This window comes from Leucoraja erinacea, chromosome 22 (genome assembly GCF_028641065.1).
Source record: "Leucoraja erinacea ecotype New England chromosome 22, Leri_hhj_1, whole genome shotgun sequence".
Lineage (NCBI taxonomy): Eukaryota > Metazoa > Chordata > Chondrichthyes > Rajiformes > Rajidae > Leucoraja > Leucoraja erinaceus.
In genome coordinates, this window is record NC_073398.1 from 24,040,514 (window position 1) to 24,060,586 (window position 20,073).

Below are 20,073 nucleotides of genomic sequence, written 5' to 3' on the forward strand. Positions count from 1 at the left end.
TTATTGCCTTGGAGGCCATTCAAGATGTTTAACATAATAGCAGGAATATCCTATCATGTGCAGTATAATATTTCAAGCTGCTGCAAATGATGATATATTAGCATTTATATATTAACTATGACACAAAATATGGTCAGTCATATTCACAAAATAAATGGTTTTACGTTTTACCATCACGATGAATGCAAATTAATCAGCAGCAACTGACTAGGACAATAAGAGAATTCCTATAGGATATTCAACGTATTTGAATGAGCGAAATACTAACTTACTGTGTCAAAGACGAAAAAACATTTGGTTATGTTAACGCTTCAAACAATGAATAAAATGAAAATCTAGAGGACACAATTATGACAGTAATATTTATTTATTTTTGTCAAGAAAATAGAAGTAATTTGCTCTCAGCATGAACAACAATGACAAACTCTCCCAGGAGTAGGGTGTGTATAATTTACAGGAGACAACTAAAAATGAAAGATTAGCCACAAATAAATGTGTACACGATTCCAAGGAAAGAACAACATGGAGGAAAAATAATTGCAAGTAAATACATTTCTGACAGCTTTTGTGCTAAAATGATGTTATTAGATTGGAACAGATTGTGTTGAGTTCCTGCTGTCAATAATTAACACATCGTTCCAAAACACTGACGAGTTCGTGGTAAATAGTTCAATCTAAATATCCATTCTGACCAATCAAGATATTTTCATCAGATCTCACACTGTGCCAGCACCTGCTTGGACAAATCCAATAGAGCCAAAATGCCTCTGTCACTTATCAGTGGAGTAGATAGATCAGTATGAATTGGTGTAAAAACATTGATCATTGCTCACAGTATCCATATGGTCGTGCATCTGGTCTCATAAGAAATCATATAAGTACCTGACTATATCAAAATTTACAGTCCTAGAAAGAAAGAAAAAAAGAAATGATTATTAAATTCATAATTTCACACGATTTATCTTGTAAATTCTGCACTGATTACAATAATTAAAACATGCCAGCATTAAAAATCTCAAATTGTGCATAATTATTACTTATAGTTGATCTATGTTTTAGCTATACGGTCATCTTCATCCATAGTCTTCATGTAACACTCAGAATGTTATTTATTCAAATGTTCAATTCAGAACAACACCCTTAAATGAAAGCACCTCAGTAATATTCCACAGCTCCTGCACAGAGGGAGCTTCAGAAATTGTATGCTTGCCGACATTCTGGCTAAGCATGGGATCAGTGTTCCGAGGGGACGGATCATTAAAGGAATAATGTTGGGGGAGAGGGCTAGAGAGAAAATGCATTGAAAGAAGAAGAGGCAGCAAATGTCCTTGTAGGGAGTCCCAAGATGAATTTGTGGATGCAAAGTATAAGCTGCCCTAGGCAACACTGCTTCACAACTTCTATATTCTGATAAAACGCATGACTATGTTAAATATGGTTAGAACTCACTTCAATGTCTATGCCAATTATGTCTTCCTCTGCCTGACCACAAAGTTTTAAAATTTTGATTCAAGAATATCTGCAAAAGATACTTAACAATTTAGCTCTGATTCTCCATCAATAAAACAGCAAGATTTTAAACACCTGGAATTTCGCCCCCCCCCCCCCGACCATGGGAGAACAGAGGGAGAAGACTGAATGTTGGAGCCTTCCCTCACAGTGGGAAACTTTGATCCCGCTGTGCAAGGATGTCTGTGTTTAAAAACTATCGTGTTCTGTGTTCTTTATTATTCGTATGGCTGTATGGCGACCACACATTTCACTGTACCAATTGGTACATGTGACAAATAAATGTATCTTGATCTTGATCTTGATCTTGAATTGATTAATTGATTTCCAGGGTGCTGCATCCAGAATGTCCAACTACTCAGTGAAAGGTATTTTCACATTTGTCCATTTTATTTAGCAAATACTCAAGATACTGATAATATAGTCTTCTGCCTTGAACATCTCTTAAAGTAGATGACGACAGTCATTTCAAAGTAGTTTTCAAAATTTGTGTTACTGTACACATTCCATTCATCACGACCCTTTTCTTTCAACTTCCAATTGAGAAAATGCTCACCCACTTTCTGATGACTAATCGAAGTATAGGAATAATATTTATAAACATTTTCTTCTATGTTATTGGTCTAATAAAGAACAATCGTGGAATAGGGCAAAAGTTGGCCAAACATTGAAATTACCATTATTGAGCATTATTCAAATGAGATTAAATAAATGTTTGTAACAATTGATTATATTACTTTAAAATAAAATGTAAATGTATGCTTCTGCTTCACACAAAGGCTTAATATCAACCAAAACACACAAGTTGGAAATTCTATTACAAGGGTAAAATGAACCATATTTCTCTTTTCTAATATGATACAACATGAAATTTAGCTTCACCCATCAAGCCATGACCACCTAATTAGACTTAGTATTAATTAACATTACAGGAAATTTGAAAAAGTCCATAATTGGGCATTATGTAAATACAATTTGCATTCCATCAGTTTACAAGATAAGTCCAAGTAAATATTTATATGTTCTCTCGAGGCAGGTTTGTACCAGGTATCAGTCAACAGCTTCTGACATTAGCACTTTAAATATTTCACAGCCATGGAAGCATTAGGAATGCCAATGTTAATGGAACAGACTGAACAATCAATTGTCACTGAAAGGGATCGGCCATTTGTTGTCTTGGCCCACAGACTTTCTATGGACTCTACTCTGAAGCCTGTGGTGATTATATATGGCATGAACAATTCTACAGGGGTGCTGGGACACGCAAGAACAGAGCGATAACTGCCTTACTATCAGACTGGAAAATCTGTTACTGAGCAATTCTGATTATGAACCAGGAAGTGGCTAAAACTGCTGGAGTAACACAACGGGTCAGGCAGCATCTCTGGTGAACATGGATAGATGACGTTTCAGGTCGGGGCCCTTCTTCAGCATGAGTAATACTTCAATGGATAGAATTTCAAGTGCTAATGTCAGAATTCAGTAACAGATGTATATAGGTGAGTGGGGTTTTAAGAGGCAGATGGTTGGACAAAAACGAGAAATGAAAAGACAGAAGGTGTGGGACAAAAGGATTGAGGAGTTGCAAATTGTGAAGCTAGAGGAAGGAATGCAAGTGAGAGGGGAGAAATATAACCATGTCTAGGTGAGACATGGGGAGATGGGGAGGCGGAGAAAGAAGAGGAAGAAATTTGTTAGTTACCCTAAATTGGAGAATTCAATGTTCATACTGAAGATAGACACAAAATGCTGGAGTAACTCAGTGGAACAGGCAGAATCTCTGGAGAAAAGGAATGGGTGACGTTTTGGATCGAGAACCTTCTTCATCAACGTTCGTACCATAGTGTTGTAAGCTACACCCAAGTGGAATACGAGACGCTGTTCCTCCAGTTTGCATGTGGCCCTCTGGCAAAGGAGGCGGCCCAGGACAGAAGGTCAGTATGGGAATGGGAAGGGGAGTTAAATGGTTAACAAATGGAGATCCAGGAGGTGTTCGGCATAACTGTCACCCAGTCTATGCTTAGTCTCACTAATGTACAGGATGTCACATCAAGAACACCAGATACAGTAAATGAGGTTAGAGGAGGTGCACATGAACCTTCGTCTCACCCAGAAGCACTGCTGGGCAAGAGAGATATAGAGATAGATGTTACATCTGCTGCGGTTGCAGTGGAAAGTACCTGGGGAAGGGATGGTTTGAGTGGGAATGAATGAGTGAACGAAGGTGTTGTGGAGGGAATGGTCTTTGAAGAAGGTGGAAAGAGATGGGGATGGGAAGATGTGACTCGTTAAGAGTCTAGTTAATGTCACATTAGAGGTGATTGAAATGTCGGAGAATGATATGCTGGAAGAGGCTGATGTGGTGAAAGGCGAGCACCAGGGGAACTCTATCCATGTTCCATTTTGGGGGAAGGAGAGCTCGAAACATACCCGCCTACATATTGCATATAATGCTGACAGATATCAGAAATGACTTCAAAACTGTAGACACAAGGTATCAAAGTATAGCATCACCTCCTACTTTAGCATGCAATGTGCTCAGCATAAGCAGAAACCTTACTGGGAGCATCAAATATATATTTTTAATATGTTCCAAAATGCCACGTGTAGTTTTTGTTATGTATTTATTACAAAATCGTTTGTGAGTTTAAGTCAAACAGCTACATGCGTACAATCTTTAAACCCAATATTCATGCATGCCCAAAAACTCCCACACCTCTCTTGATCATACCTCCTCCCCTCCCTGAATCCTGTGGGGACTCCAAAAAAACATACCCAAGATATCTTCTTCTTTCCTTTACTGTGGCTTTTGCTCCAAAGTTGGCATGGCTCCCAATTACATCTGCTTCATTTGCAACTTACGCCCACAGACCTTCCCCTTCCATGAGAAAGGATAAGGGTTCCCTGATCCTTGCCTTCCCATTCACCAGCTTTTACATTCAACATATCATTCCCTGAAATTTAATGAATCAAGATGCCACAAGACACTTCTTCCCCTCCGAGCACTTCAACGAAGCAATCACTCCATGATCCACTGATTCTCTCTTCCATCTCCACCAACAGCCAGCGCTTATCACAACAGCATCTTCCCATACATCAGCAAAATATGTAACACATGATCTTTTTCCCTTTCCTTTTTCATCATCCAGGGACCCAACACATTACTTCCAAGTGGCACAGTAATTTACATGTACATCTTCCAATTCAGTGACTACATTTAGAGCTTACAATGCGGTGTCCTCTACACTGGAGAAATCAAAAGCAGATTGTGACTATTTTGCTGAACACCTCTATTCCACGTGCAGGCGTGATCTTGTTTCCAGTTGCCCATCACTTTAATTCTCCAAACCATTTCTGTTCTGATCTCTCACACTGTTCCTGCGAAGTCTAAAGTAATCTCAAGAAACAGCAGTACTTCTTCGTGTCAGTTTTCCAGGCTGACGATTTCATTCTAATTAAATGGTGATCAAAGTAAATGATGAGGCCAAAGTGTGAACCACAAACTCTTTGTCAGATGCAGCAGCAGCAGATGCCTGATGGGGTGGGTGGGCGTACAGCTGGTCTCTTCATTCAGCTGTATGTTCTTGATGATCAGTCTTGAGATTCTCCCTATCGCCCAATATCAAATATTCATTTTGTTCTCTACATTTCTCGCTCTTCTCTGCAACTAGGTTTCTAACTTATCTTTTTCCTCATGAAAAGTAATTGGCCTGAAATATTAGCTATTCTCCTCTCCACAGATGTTATCTAACCCGATTAGTATCTCCTTTTGCTTTTAAAGCCGTTATACACTATTGTATCTTGTCTAGGCATGATCCATAGTTTTCTTTTAAATCTTTATGCTTCAGCAATGGAAAACAACATTGCATACCTGGCAATTGCTCTGATGAAATCAAGACTTGCTGTGCATTTATACTTGGGCCCATCCAGCTGATCATCATGTCCAACTTGGGTCAATAGTTGAAGTGCCACCAGGGTAGTGATCTGAAGGTGCAAGCAAAAATGTGGACAACATTTTAATTACATTCAACATTATTGCACAACTTGAAGCAAGTTAAAATACAAAATGAAGCACTCAAATGCTTACATTATTCAATTAACATAATTTGTAATAATTTACAACAATTACTACCATCAAATTAGGGCTCTCAATTGACTAAGTAATTGTAGGGCCAATCTAGAAAAGGGCATGTCAAGTAATCATAAGCAAATTCCATTCTGTCTATTATGGACTGACAAACAATGATGCATTACCAGACTGCATTCACTCCTCCATTGTTCGTCCTCTGTTTACTTTGATTCTCTGAGTTTGTTGCAATTCATCTACACCTCATTGCTCAAGTTCTCAAATAGTCTTTTTTTTAATACTAAAAATGTCATAATTGATTCACTTTACATAGTAAGAAATCAAGTTAAAGATCACTGTAGCATAGAGTCATTTTTAAGGGTTAGAAAATAAAACTTACCACCACCACTACAATATGCCATCAGCACTGTACAGACATGTGAATGTGGATTATGTGATCATGGCACTAAAGTCATAACATAAACCGTTAGCATTCTGATTCAACAGTGAGACTGCTGTGTTTTGAGACGTAGCTGCTATCCATGTGGTACATGTCTCAAATCAATCCTCCAGCACTGCAATTGTCAATTTTCTTTTATTTTCTTTATTTGTGCATGAAAAGACATCCACAATTAGGCAATTAATGACACCAGGGGAAACATGTCTTCTTACAAGTATCTTTGAAATGAGCAGCTGTTCTTCAATTGGGACAGTCTTCTATTACCCATAAAAGTTTTTTTCCACTGCCATTTCTTTCCACTCACCATTTGCAATTCAGTTCCGTTCATTTAAGTTTTTGGCCATAACAAGCTCATGTACAGTGGAAACATGGGAAGGATGGGGGCGAGGAAATAATTAATTTGTAGTTATGGCTATTTGATCAGAAACATGAACCAAGCCAAGCCTATCGTAAATTGAAGCAGTACTGGATAACGTGGATCATCTGCTGGCAGGAAAAGCATTGGCGATGATACAAACACACATGCTGATATAAAACCCGAATTGCAGCCAATTGTAGCAAAAAGAGAAGTTTCAGTGCTTCATTTAAATTTGCCAATCTAAAGAATTATCCATTTCAATAAACACTAAACTTAGAACTCTGAATTAATAAAAATATTGCATCTTACTACAGAGTGGTAATAAATGTTGCAAACTTTTAAAGATCTACTAGACCTAGTGGGACTCGTTGGGCCCCGTTCCCCCAACACAATATTCCACCACTCACCCATAGCCCACAACTGCGCAGGCACGATCGACGGGTTCCCTTTGTGACGCCAGAGATCCCCATTGTGACGCGAGTCACGGCAGCCCTCCCTAACTGCGCCTTGCCATCCCTCTTCCTACCCTATCCTCCTCCATTCCCTCTCATCCCCAGCACTCCGTCCCCCTCCTCCACACCCTCCCTCTTCTTTCCCCTCTCCTCCTCCTCCCCTCCCCCACTCCTTCCCTCACCACTACTTTCCCCTACCCTGTCATTCCCTCCCTCCATAACCCCTCTCCCCTCCCTACCCCCTCCTCTCCCCTCCCTACCCCATCCTCTCCCTCTATCCCCCTCCTCCCCACCCCCTATCTGCTCCCCCATCGCGTCCGTTCCCTACCCGTAGCCCCCACGGGAGGCGAGGTCCTCCAAGCCGTTCCCGAACGTAAGATTCCAGCACTTCCCTGCCTCCCTGAGCAGTGAACTTAAAACAAATTCCAATTGCACTTCACCTGCGTGTTGCAATAGCAATTCGCCCTTCCCCTCCTGTGAGGTGAATAGTTCAGTGTTCCAGTGTCGTCACTGCTAGCCGGGCCATTGTGAGGTCATCAGTTGAAGCTGGTCGTTTTAAATTCAAAGTCATTTGATTTTTTAAAAAATCTTCTTACTTCCTTTTAAACAGTAATAGGTCGAGAAATAAAGCATAAAATGTTCAGTGAAGATGGTCTCTGTCTCATAGGAAAAATGTCAATCAGAATATGTAAAAATGTAATCGTTACCGCGTAGTGTTTTTGCGAAGATGTAAAGACATCCACATATAAACACACATATACACACACACACACACACACACACACACACATATACACACACGTACAAGATCAGAGTTTTAATAAGTATATGATAGATAGATATTACTTTGCTCAACTCAAAAGGCAACTTAAAAATGTCTTCGGAAAACTGGAAAATTACTTGAATTTGAAAAACTATAGGCACACTATTCGCTCACTGGCCAATGACATGCACTGCAGATCAATCCACTGTATATATGCTTTACAAAAGGTATCTTACCAAGACTATATTTTTAGAAAATGGTGTAGTACTTAGCAAAAACCTGTTATTTCTGATTATACCACAGTATTTGTTAATCTATTCTCATTTAAATGCTACATTTTATATTCTCTAAATTGCAACCGTTTAATATAAACCACCTTTTATTCATCTCCAGCTTGGAAACAATTACCAGACCCAGCTCCAAATAGGATAGTAAGTTGCAAATTTCCACCACATTTGGGGAAAGTGTTCATCCCAATTGGAGAGTCCAACTCCAATTTTAATACTGGGGCGCACCCCCCTGCAATGTTGCTAATTCTCTAATTCTCTTCATCCATCCTAGTAAATATATTTTGTGGCTTTCAGTAGTCCCACGATTTTCAAAATTCTAAGGTTGCAAAAAAAAACAAAAAAAACCTCTTCCCCAAAAGACAGTAGTCACCTGAATTTCAGGTGTGGAGCTTGATGTCTTTTTCATTGATGAGCACATTATGGGTCAAATGTATGTAAATGGAAGTGCAGGTTCTTTGTGGTCTAATTGAAGTGTGGAACAAGTAAGGGACTGAATAGTTGTCGATTTGGCACATTAAAAGGTCCTTCAATACTGAAACACTTCAAGTTGTATCCTTAAACCACTGGTGACTATTTTAACAGATATTTCAATTTATACTTACAAGTAACAAGTAAAGAATTCTACTAGACAAGAATGCTGAAGTAAATAAGGTAATTAAACCACTTTCTTTCACAGAAAACATTTGGAATTTCCTACTTTGTCATGAAATGCATAACATCTAAAAAACATCTTTAGCATCTTATCAGCCATGCAATTAAATGGAGGTCGGCTCTTCTCTTCCCACTGCAAACCCTAAATCCAGACCCATGCGTTACATTAATATCACATTAGGTTTTTAAATCTGAATAGGCTGTGGGCAGAGGAGCTTTTTTTGTTCAAGTTCCTGACCCAACTCTACCAAAGCTAACTGCTAATACAATATTGCCCACATTTCTACTTCTAGAATTACTCATTTACTTGGCACCCGTATTTTCTGCTTCACATAAACATTTGCTCATTTAATGCTGTTGTGTTAATATGCATCAAATCCTACTCACCCCTCATCCTTATGCATGTGACTTACAAGGCCTCCTGGTTCATCGTGTCTAATTCTAAAATTGTGCATCAGTTTTCTAATCCTTTAACAACATCCCGTCATCCATCTAGTAATCTTTACCATGCCTACAAACATCTCTGAGGTCCTCCATACTTGTCATCTCCTGTATCCATTTAGTTACTGTAGCATTAATGATCATGTGTTCATCTACTTTATTCCTAAGCCATAGGATTGAAGAAGGGTCTAGAAACATCACACATTCCTTCTATCCAGAGATGCAGCCTGTCCCTCTGAGTTACTCCAACATTTTGTGTCTACCCTAGAATTCCCTACTGATATAACATCCTTTAAGATAATCATCAAAGCCTTACTTTGATGGTCAAAGATTGTGACCATCTATTCCAAAAGCGACATGCTGGATTCAGCATCAATTTTTAACAGACCATGGTTACTAATTGTTTTGGTAGGTTTTACTAATGTCAAAGGTGCAATGCAAATACAAGGAGCATAATTAGCAAATGGAAAACCTGATTTTATTGCTTTTCCTCCCTTATGATCTACATTTTAAATGAGAAGTTTGGTACTCTGAGCATTCTTTGAAATGCTCTTTGAAAATATTACATGTTACTTTGGAAACATTTGACATGATGTTGAAAGAGGAATGTTTTGTTATAAAATTTTTGTCATAAAATTCATAATCATCCTTGAATTTCAGTGTCATCCAGGCAAGGATTATCTACTCTGCTCCGATCTGCATTTGATCATAGTTCACAAACATAATGCGCTTCAATATGACACAGCGCCCCAGTGATCAGGATATTAAAGAGCTGTTGAAAAGTTAATCAACAGATTATGCTGAATTTAAATCCATGCCAATCCAGTTTGATGAGGATTTGGAGGAGGAAAGCAAAGAAGCCAATATTTGGAATTTGTATCTTTGAAGGATGACATTTAATTTTTAATTTTAATTAAAATGAAATTCCCTTTACACCGAATCTTGCTCATTGCGGCAGCAGTGAGAATTCCACATCACTGTTAGAAAAAAAATATGGAATGAACTAACATTGTAAAGAAATTAGCATCATTTTTTTTAAAAAGATGAAGAGCACGGAACAGTATTAATTAGAATAAGTGAATAAATGTTTTGTTAAGCAATTGTGATTTATTGATGACGAATTACAGGAACTGCAAACAACAAAACATGCATGAGTTTTAGCGGTTACAAGTACTGTAATGTAAAAAAAAAAAATGGATTGTATCATGGGATATCATCAACCGAGAGGATAGAAGTAACAAAAACTGTAGGCAACTAACAAAATTCTAGTTTTGGAATTATATTTTTTGTTAGCCGCACTGCAGAGTTCACGACTACACAGACCCTTATTTGTAGGCATTAAATTAATGGCAGATGCCATGAAGTAAGAAAAAGGAAATAACTTAAAGCTGGTCTCTAAATGAAGTCAGTTATCTTAGTAGATCTCTCTACGGGACATTACTACTTAAAAAGTTGCTGTCTGCACAGTAACTTAGCCCCATTTTCTGTATATATCTCAAATATTAAAATAACTACTCGGAAAAAATACAAATATTGACCAGATTTTTTCTAACAAATTACAAAACATTTAGATAATATAGGATAAAAATATAAAATCATTGCACAAACAACTTTGTTAGGACTCAAAGACAAAATTACAGTAACAAATGTTATTTCTGGAATATCACAAATGCAGCATCACGAAATGTGGTAGATATTAGAATAGACGGGTGATCCAGATTATACCCAGGGGGTGAAGTTGAAGCTTACCTCTACTGTATGAAATGTGCTGTAGGAGTTAATTTACTGAGAAGGACACAAAAGTGCTGGAGCTACTCAGCGGATCAGGTAGCATCTCTGGAGAACATGGATAGAATTGGGGGGATACCAACCCAAAACATCACCTATGCTCGTTCTCCAGAGATGCTGCCTGACCCGCTGAGTTACTCCAGCACTGTGTCTTTTTGTGTAAAGCAGCATCTCCTGTTCCTTGTTTCTACTTCTTAATTTACGGAGATATTCTCAAATGCATTTCTGACCATCCTTGTCATTTTAAGTAGATTATCTACGTTTTGATTTTAATATTATGTATTATATTAAGTAATTTATCTATTCCATAAAATCTTTGGAAATACATGCATCAATGTAATGTAAAGAGTCAACTTGTGTCGTTTACAGTGACCCAATTGTCAACTAAAACAGGGCGCGCAGGTAGTGCTCTTTATAAGCAAATAACAATCCCTTTCATTGTTCTCTATAATTGGTGTTTTAAACATTGTTCTGCTAATGTATTGTCTAATCAGGACATTATTTTTTACATATAAAGCCTCAAATTGTCTTAAGTGTCTCCAAAAACAGACATCAGAATTTTCTGGTAAATATCCCACAATAAATATGGCTTGCCAAATCAGATACTGTCAGCCCCACCCATCACCCTCCCTCCCTCCCTAATAATAATAATAATAATAATAAATTTTATTTATTGGGAGCCTTTCAGACATCTCAAGGACACCTTACATAGGTTAACAGGAATATAAACATATAATCAGAATAAAATAAATAATAAAGACATCACAGAAACACAAATTAAAAACAGAATTCAGTCCAAAAACAAAAATCAAAAACACAATGTGAAGAGAGACATATAACTCCTCAAATTGTTTCCAATATTAAAATAATTTAATTCATGTACAAAACTATTATTTTAATACAAACACATTACCCTTGACATTTCAGATTTACTGAATTTCAATATTGCTCCATCCTGATTTCATTCCACTTTTCACACCCTCCTCTAGACAGTATAATTGCATTATCTCACCTTTGTCACCCTCTCTCTATCAACACCAATCTGCTTCTCCCTTTTCTCTTGGTCTCCACTCTATTAGAAGCATCCCTCTTCCAATCATCTCTCTTCTCTGCAATTCAACAAACTATTTTTCAACCTTTGGCTGATTCTAATGAAACATTATCACCACAAAACATTAACTATGTTTGCTATGCCTGCTGAATATTTTGAGCATTTTCTTGTTTTAGTTTATATTTCCAGCACCCGCTTTTGCCTGATTGACAAGGTGCTGGCTAATGAAGCTGAGCAAGCAAATGTCATAAAAATAAAACACTTTGTAAAACTGTGAAGGTAATCATGTTCATTTCCACTTTAGATAAAAGCCATGTGGTAACAAAATGATAAAACGTGCAACCCAAACAAAATGCAAGATTAGATAGCGGATAGAATAAATAAATATTGGTACAGAGTTAATCACAGGGTTTAGCATAGCTGATTCCACTAAGAAAACAGTCTGTGTTTCCTTAGATAAATGGGAAGAAATAAAATGAGAACACAACATTTTATTCTTACAGGGTATAAATGAAAGTCAGAAATCTATTAAAGAAATGTCCTTATTTCTGACATAATCTCCAAATCACAAATATTCTTCACTTGCGAACAGTATTTTGGGAGGAACTTCACTGTACAAAAGATTGTAATTGTACAAGATTATCCACCACCATGATTATCAGGGTTGGGCACTAAATACTAGCCTATGCACATTGAAGCAATCATAAGGAAAACTATCAACACCTTTACTTCCTTAGCAGATTGAGGAGAATCGGTATGTTGATGAATACACTCAAACTTCCACATGTGTATGATAGAGAGCATAATGACTGGTTGCATCACAGCATGATTCCACAATGCAAATATCCTGGAATAAATGATATTACAAAAGTGGTGAGCACTGCCCTGTCCGTCATAGGTACTGGCCTCCACCCCATGAAAGACATCTATAGGAAGTGCTGCCTTAAAAAGGCAACCAGTATCATTAAGCACTCACACCATCCTGGCCACACTCTCATTTCACTCCTACCATCTTGACTCTATTTCAATCGTAGAGTGGCGCTGCTGTTCCTGGTGACAGACCCGGCGCTTCAACCGTGGGTGCAGCATGGACTTATTGTTGTGCAGTTTGCGATCCCTTTGCCGGGGATCGATTGTGGAGAGCTCCAACCACGGGCCTGTGGACTTTTAACATCGTAGAGCCTGCGTTCCCTGGTTAGAGACCGATTCGGGAGTTCCAAGCCACGGAGAGTTTCAATCATCCCAACGAGGAAATTTCGATCACCCCAAAGCAAGGGCTTCAGATCACCGGCTGCAGGAGCTTTGATGACCCTAAATGCGGATGGTTCGACAGCCCCGACCGCAGTAGAATAAAGAGGGAGAAGATTGGACTTTATTATCTTCCATCACAGTGAGGAATGTGGGGAGCCGCTGTAGTGGATGTTTATGTTAACTTTTATTTTATGTGGCTGTGTGTCTTGTTGCTTTTCACTTAGTGTGGCTGTATGGTAACTCAGATTTCACTGTACCTTAATTGGTACATGTGACAATAAACTGATCTTGAAATCGATCAGTATGGATAAGAGAATCAAAGTAGGGAGATGGTCGCTATGAGATAAAGATGATAAACTCCTGCTGAAGTGTGATGAAATGCCAAAGAAACTGAACAATTTTCATTCCATTTTTTAACAGAGGACACAGATTTTAGAAACCTTGACCCAACTGTAAAAGCTGACATGGTGATAAATAGTCACAATTATGTCACTTTTATAATCATTGTAAATACCAATGTCATTGCCTTTTAAAGTCCCATTAATCACTGACCATTATAGCTGGAATGTCTCTGAAAAAAACACTTATTCCTCAGCAAAGGGGGGGGGGGGGGGGGGGGGGGGGGGGGGGGAAACAACTCCAAATCTTTGCAATAATCATGAATACCTTTCTTGGCCAATTAACCACAGATTTATTTTAATTAGAGATTATCAAGGCACACAAAGATTTCAATTCCATATAATCAAAATTGACAAAGGAAATTGTTCTATAAAATAGGAATACGTGCTAATTTGAACCATTCTTCAAACCAGATACATATAAATGAACCATATAAAACTATTGTTTCATTTTTATAAATGCTAATTCAAGTTAATGCGGCAGATATACAGCTTGCGACTTATTCATAACTGAGCTAGATTAATATACCATGAAGATTGAGCCTATAAGCCAAAGTTTATTTCTGCTATCACAAATACCTCAGAAATCCATGTTTAATAAAGCAGAGATATGGACAAATTCATACCTATAGCTTCCCTTGCTTGGTATAAATCGTATGTCAAAGGTGGTTTGGATGATTTAAGAACCAAATCTCACCACATAAACATACTTTTACTTATAATGCATAATCTATTAAAATGATAATATAAAACTAATTCCAAAACCTGCTGCACCTGTTGTCAAATAAACATATTTGATCACTTCACTCCCAATTATTGCCCCATATAGAGCCCCCTGCCTTATTATGGCTATTTGGACTACAGAAATTAACCCTTACCAATCACTAACCAGGAATATGAAGTACAGAATTTGTGTGAACATTTTTTAAAAAAATCAACATAATTTTTCTCATCTCGTGTTTCCTAATGCATGCACAGAGAAAATGGCTCGGTGCTGTAGAAAACTGCGATATGGTCCCTTTTCTAGGAACACAATATTCCCACTACGTGGCAGCAACCTGTATTTAAACAGCCTCCTTATTAACTACCATGCATAAATATGACTTTTCACTTCACAATTGCCTTGGTCATATTCTGCAAAGGCTGAGTAACAGGAACCAACATTATCCTTCCAGGCACGTTTCTCTCCACTGTACTGCTTCACTTCAATTTCAATCACTCGTTCCAACATTGTTAATACATCTTACCAAAAATCTCTTTTGTTAGCATGGACATTGTCAAGGCACTACAAATCCAAAAGCATCCTAAATCTAATTCTTGACCCGATCCAAGACATCCATTAACAGCAATTGTCAAAGATAGATTAACATCAACCAATAAAGAAAGGAAATAGACTAACATAAATATTTAAGTAAAGCTGTAAAGGTAAGCCTAACACCTGGATGTTGGTTAATTTCAGAGAATGTAGTTATTCAAAAAATAGATTTCATTTTTTGCTGAAGATTTTTCAACTGCTTTCGATTTTGAGCTGAATATACTCAATATGTTAAACTAAGAGAAGCTCTCATGCATATGAGCTCGTCTGATTCACCCAAGCATTTTCAGGAAGATATTTGAGAAGTACCAAACCTCACTGCGCAGTGGTCTGCCTATAGCAAGAGTGTACTCTCCCGTCAATGCCAAACACTGTGTCTGGAGTCTGTAAAATATTATCAGTGGAAATGCATTACCATTATCTAGAAAACAGATTAAGTCTAAAGCAGTATAAACATCAGCTGGAGTAACTGTACCTACTGTCATATTTTGTTGAAAACAATACATTTACTGATAAATGTACCAGCAGTAGAAGTTTGGAGGCCCGATACACCTTTGCCCCAGAGAACTTGAAGCAGATGGCCCACTGCTCCACAGATCACTGGTCATGAATAAGCAACACCAAATCCACTGGGATACAAACGCTGAGCTTCAAGTTGATTATGTCCTGTCAGCCAAGTATTGAGAGACAATGCATTAAAGTGATGATAGGAAGGGTGCTCAGGAAAACTAATATATTTATCTTCCGGGTACCAGAGAAGGCACATCAAATATATTCATTTGGACTATATCAAAGGCTTCAAACTACAGAGATTGAGCATAAAGAGAAAACAACATTTTTATTATGGAAGATTGAGAGGCTGGGGTGCATTGCTGGAACTCGGGATTAAAAGAGTGGCCACAGCAACATAAAATTGGAATGATAGTTTATTCCAATAGTTAAAAGGAACATACATTTTGGGAAAACAAGGTTGTTAATCACACTGATTCAAAGATTTTTTTAAGTTACAACTTCAATTCAAGTATTTTTAGCTCTGCAATGTTAAATAGCTGATGATGAATTTTAATTTTGGAGTACAGTAAAACATAAAAGTTTAACAAATTTCAGATCAGCATTTAACCGAGTTATAAGACAATATGTACATTTGTACCAAATCTGCTTGCTTATACCCAAGATATTTTGAATAAATTATTCCAGAAGATGGATTATTTGTCACTAGCAAGTTGATTCTATGCACAGTTAAGAGAAATCATCTGCAGGTTCACTGCTCATTTTAGCAAATAAACAAAGCAATTGTTAATGGAGTTTTATTAAACCAGATAATAATTCCATATGGAAACACACTCCTGAATCTGATGATCTTGGGGTGCAAAAATCAAACAAGTCTTTGCTAACGACTTTTACAAAGTAAAACAGGTACACCTGTAAGATAATGTCTTGGTCACAGTCAACTTCTGGAATTGTGAAGTCATCCTCTCTGATTAAAGAGCCCAGAATATAGTGGCACATGCCATCAAGGACTAATAAACTGGTGCACAAGGAACTGCAAATGCAGGAATCTTGAGCAGAAACCAAAGTGCTGGAGGTACTCAGCAGGTTAGGCGGCAGCTGTGGAGGGAATCGACAGACGATGTTTCAGATCGGGACCCTTTTAAGACTGAGGAATTATGTCAGAGTAGGCATACTTTGAGGAGATTTTCCAGTGGAGCAATAAAGTGAGAACACAAGAAACTGCAGATGCTTAAACAAAAAATAGTGCTGGAGAAATTCAACCGGTCAGGCATCTCTGGAGGAAATGAACAGATGACGTTTCCGGCTAGGACACTTCTTCAGAGAGAAAACTGGTGCCTATTGTTATTTAAAGGAGACATGTTGCAGTGAAATCCTCGAGCTTTGATTCCATTATGTCTGCAGTAGTTCATCAGCACAGAAGACCAGTTTATACCTTGTATTGGCCATAGATGACTGAAATGGAGACGAAACATAAAGATAAACTTTTTTTTACAGTTGGGTTTTTGTTCTCATTTAAATTGGTGCTTGTGTTCTTGTCACAATAATTGCAAGTTTGAGAATTACCAACTGATAATTTTAAACTCAAGACAGCAACATTGTTTTAAAAATAAAACTGGGCAAGACAGGAAATTGTAATTTAAAACCCGAGTGATACAAGTTTATTTTCAGAATGATGTTTATGAAATAATTCTTATTAGTTTCCAAGAATGTAGGAAAGAGAGAAATATTTCTGCTTTGTGCACTTGGTCCATTACTACGTTCTTGATGGGCTTTTGAAAGAGAATAAATTGCAGGGCCACAAGGGAAAAGGGATGGGGAAATAGGATGGATGAAATTGCTATGCTGTGAAGCTACAAAGACCCGATGGGCTACGCGGTTTTCATCTGTCCGTAAATTTGAAAATTCACACTGATAACTAGTGCTGCAGAGTGAAAACTACAATGAAATACAGTAATTATGCAAACCACAGCATTATAGTATTATAAATTACAAAATCAGGGATGCAGTGAGATATAAAGCCAGCATTTCAAAATATTATATAAAAATCCAGAGCCCTTGACTTCAAACTCTAATATTGATATTTTACCGTTCATAAGAAAATGTGATGGACTGTGACACCTAGTGGAGTGATTGCCAAATAGAAAAGATTAAATTTGAGGCCAAGCCTGCATTGTGATTTGTGTTCAATAAAATAAACAAAGGGACGATATCCTGCATGATTTCATGCAGAACACATCAATCAATTGTAAATCTAGTCCACATTCACACCTCTTTCTTCTAAAGCCTAATATTCTTAACGAACAACCACATTTCAATTCAAGTAGCACAGCATCTATCACAATGCAACAGGCACAAATGTGTCGGCAAGCTGATGGCCCGAGAACAAATCTACACAGGTTTAACTGTCAACCTTCAATACAATCTCAGGCTTGGAAGCTCCTTCTCTCCAATATATCTATTCCCACCCCCTTACTAGTTGCAGAAAAGTTATCATTCAATCCCAATTCCTAGCCCACTTATTTTCAGTCCTTTCTTAATCTGATTCTATTTTCCATGCTGCACCTTCCCCCAGCTCTTTCCATACACTTGGCTCAAACCATATCTTATTACAACACTGGCCCATTCCAGCCTGCGGTAACAACTCGTCACCTTGGTGGGCTTCTCCAAATTTCCGGTTTGCTCTTACTTCTAAAAAGCATTACAGGTACACTATTTAGCAACAATTGCAATGATTGGTTTGAAATGCATGATTTAAAATATTCAATTTTTCAACTGAATGACAATATAATTTCAGACATTATATACATACTTTTAAACTGGATCAATCAGGAAAAGGTAACTACATCAAATATACTTTAAATATGCGGTGCTTTCTGAGTATAATATATTTTAAATATTGGGATGTATAAAAGCATACATCCAGGATTTCAATATTTTAGCAATAATATTTAGCAATAAAAAAAACAATTTTGAGGAGGCCATACTTATGGTCAACGGAGATACACATGATGAAGCTATGTGGAGATTGTAACGTGATCTCCGAAAACATTTAAAAAAAAGAGTTGAACCCTAGACTATAAAACGTCTAGCTATTAAACGTCTAACTCGGGGAATTTTTAGTGAAGTGATGTGAGCACAATGATAAAAAATAAAGGAAAGGAACCAATGGTAGCACTGACCTGGGTACCTCATCTTGACTGCAGGTATTTATATAGTAGGAGCTCTAAATGTCAAATTGCTGTCATTTGATTTTGGAAAATTGACCGAGGTCAGTGACACAGCTTTGCAGTGAACACATTCTCAAATTAAATATCTCAATTACTCCTGAACAATATTCCGTTCCAATAGCTGACAATATTTAACTAAGCAAAGCTTAGCACAATGCTGCCACCCAGTGCAATAACTGAGTATTGAATATTGTCTCAAATAAGATAATGAAAAATTAAAAGCCTCATATAACAACTAAAATAATAAGACCGTTTTACCTGAACGTCATATGGATGTGAAAACTGGACCACATATGACCAAGAGGACAATTCATTGGAAATGTAAAGGGCCTGTCCCACTTAGGTGATTTTTTAGGTGACTGCCGGCGACTGTCATAGTCGTAGCAGGTCGCCGAAAAACAGGCAACTGGACCCCCTTTCCGACAATGTCTACAACAAGCTACAACAACCTACCACCTAGTCGACGTCAAGCTACGGCAAGCTACTGGCGACCCATTAGGACGTCCACCTACGACCAAACCTACAACAACCTAGGCACAACCTACGACAACCAAAGTCAACCTTCGTCCACCAGCGACAAGCTACGACCGTCGGAGACAACTGAAGACAATTCAGTCGCCGGTACCTGATTTAGATTCTCCCCCAAAAGAAAATATTGTCTCCACATCCACTGTCAAGACCACTCGAGGTCTTAATTTAAATCAAGGTGTCCCTCACTCCCAACAGATGCAAGCCTAACCCTGTAGGTCCATTCTTTCCTTAGAAGACAACCCACCCACTCCAGCTATTAGCCTTGCAAAGCTAATGCAAACTGCTTTCAAAGCATTTATATATATATCCTTAAATAAGGAAATGAGCACTATACATCAAACTTCAGACATAAACTCACCAATGCCCTATGCAAAACTTAAGTGCAAATTTCTTGGTTTTGCATTCATTTCCTCTTGCAATGAACAGTGACATTCTATTAGCTTCCTATTTACCCGTATTTCCCGGCAATGATTATGCTATTTTTTACCCAAAAATAAGGCATGAAAATTTACATGCGTCTTGGAGGACGAAGGTTAGGTTGTTAGCCAAGAAAGATGGACTTGGCTATACCTCAGTACAGCAACATCAAGAACGATGTTGCTGTACTGAGGGATAGAGAAGTCTATCCCTCATTGCTGGCAGCTGATGGGAAGTGGCTGTAAAAGGACAGCACCGCTGGGGGGGGGGGGGGGGGGGGGGGGGGGGGGGGGTTCCTTTCACAGCGTGTGGGGATTCTGCCCCGGGTCAGCACGGGCAGGAGCATTGAGAAGGAGGGGTTCGGGGATCATGCCAGCAACTCACTCACCGCTGCCACGGCGCTCCGGGAGCGGAGCCACCGCATTTTGGCCGGGGAGGGAAGTAGCTCATGTGGCTGCAAGCAGCTGCCATTCCTTAAATCCCGACTGCCGCCGGGAGCAGGACATGGCCTCACTTGCTGCGCTGAGTGACACAGCATGGCATTCACTGCCCGGTCCGTGTCTTTCAATGAAGACCGGACAGTGAGGGGACC

General features: G+C 38.3%; 1 protein-coding gene across 1 annotated transcript in view; it reads right to left on the minus strand.

Moving 5' to 3' along the window:
• Nucleotides 1-348: 348 nt before the first annotated feature.
• The window catches only part of orc5 (origin recognition complex, subunit 5), a 47,249-nt gene continuing 27,524 nt past the window's right edge, over nucleotides 349-20,073 (minus strand). Inside the window, 2 exon segments of the mRNA XM_055653205.1 lie at nucleotides 349-906; nucleotides 5,381-5,493. Coding sequence (XP_055509180.1) covers nucleotides 861-906; nucleotides 5,381-5,493 — 159 coding nt within the window. The 3' untranslated portion in view covers nucleotides 349-860.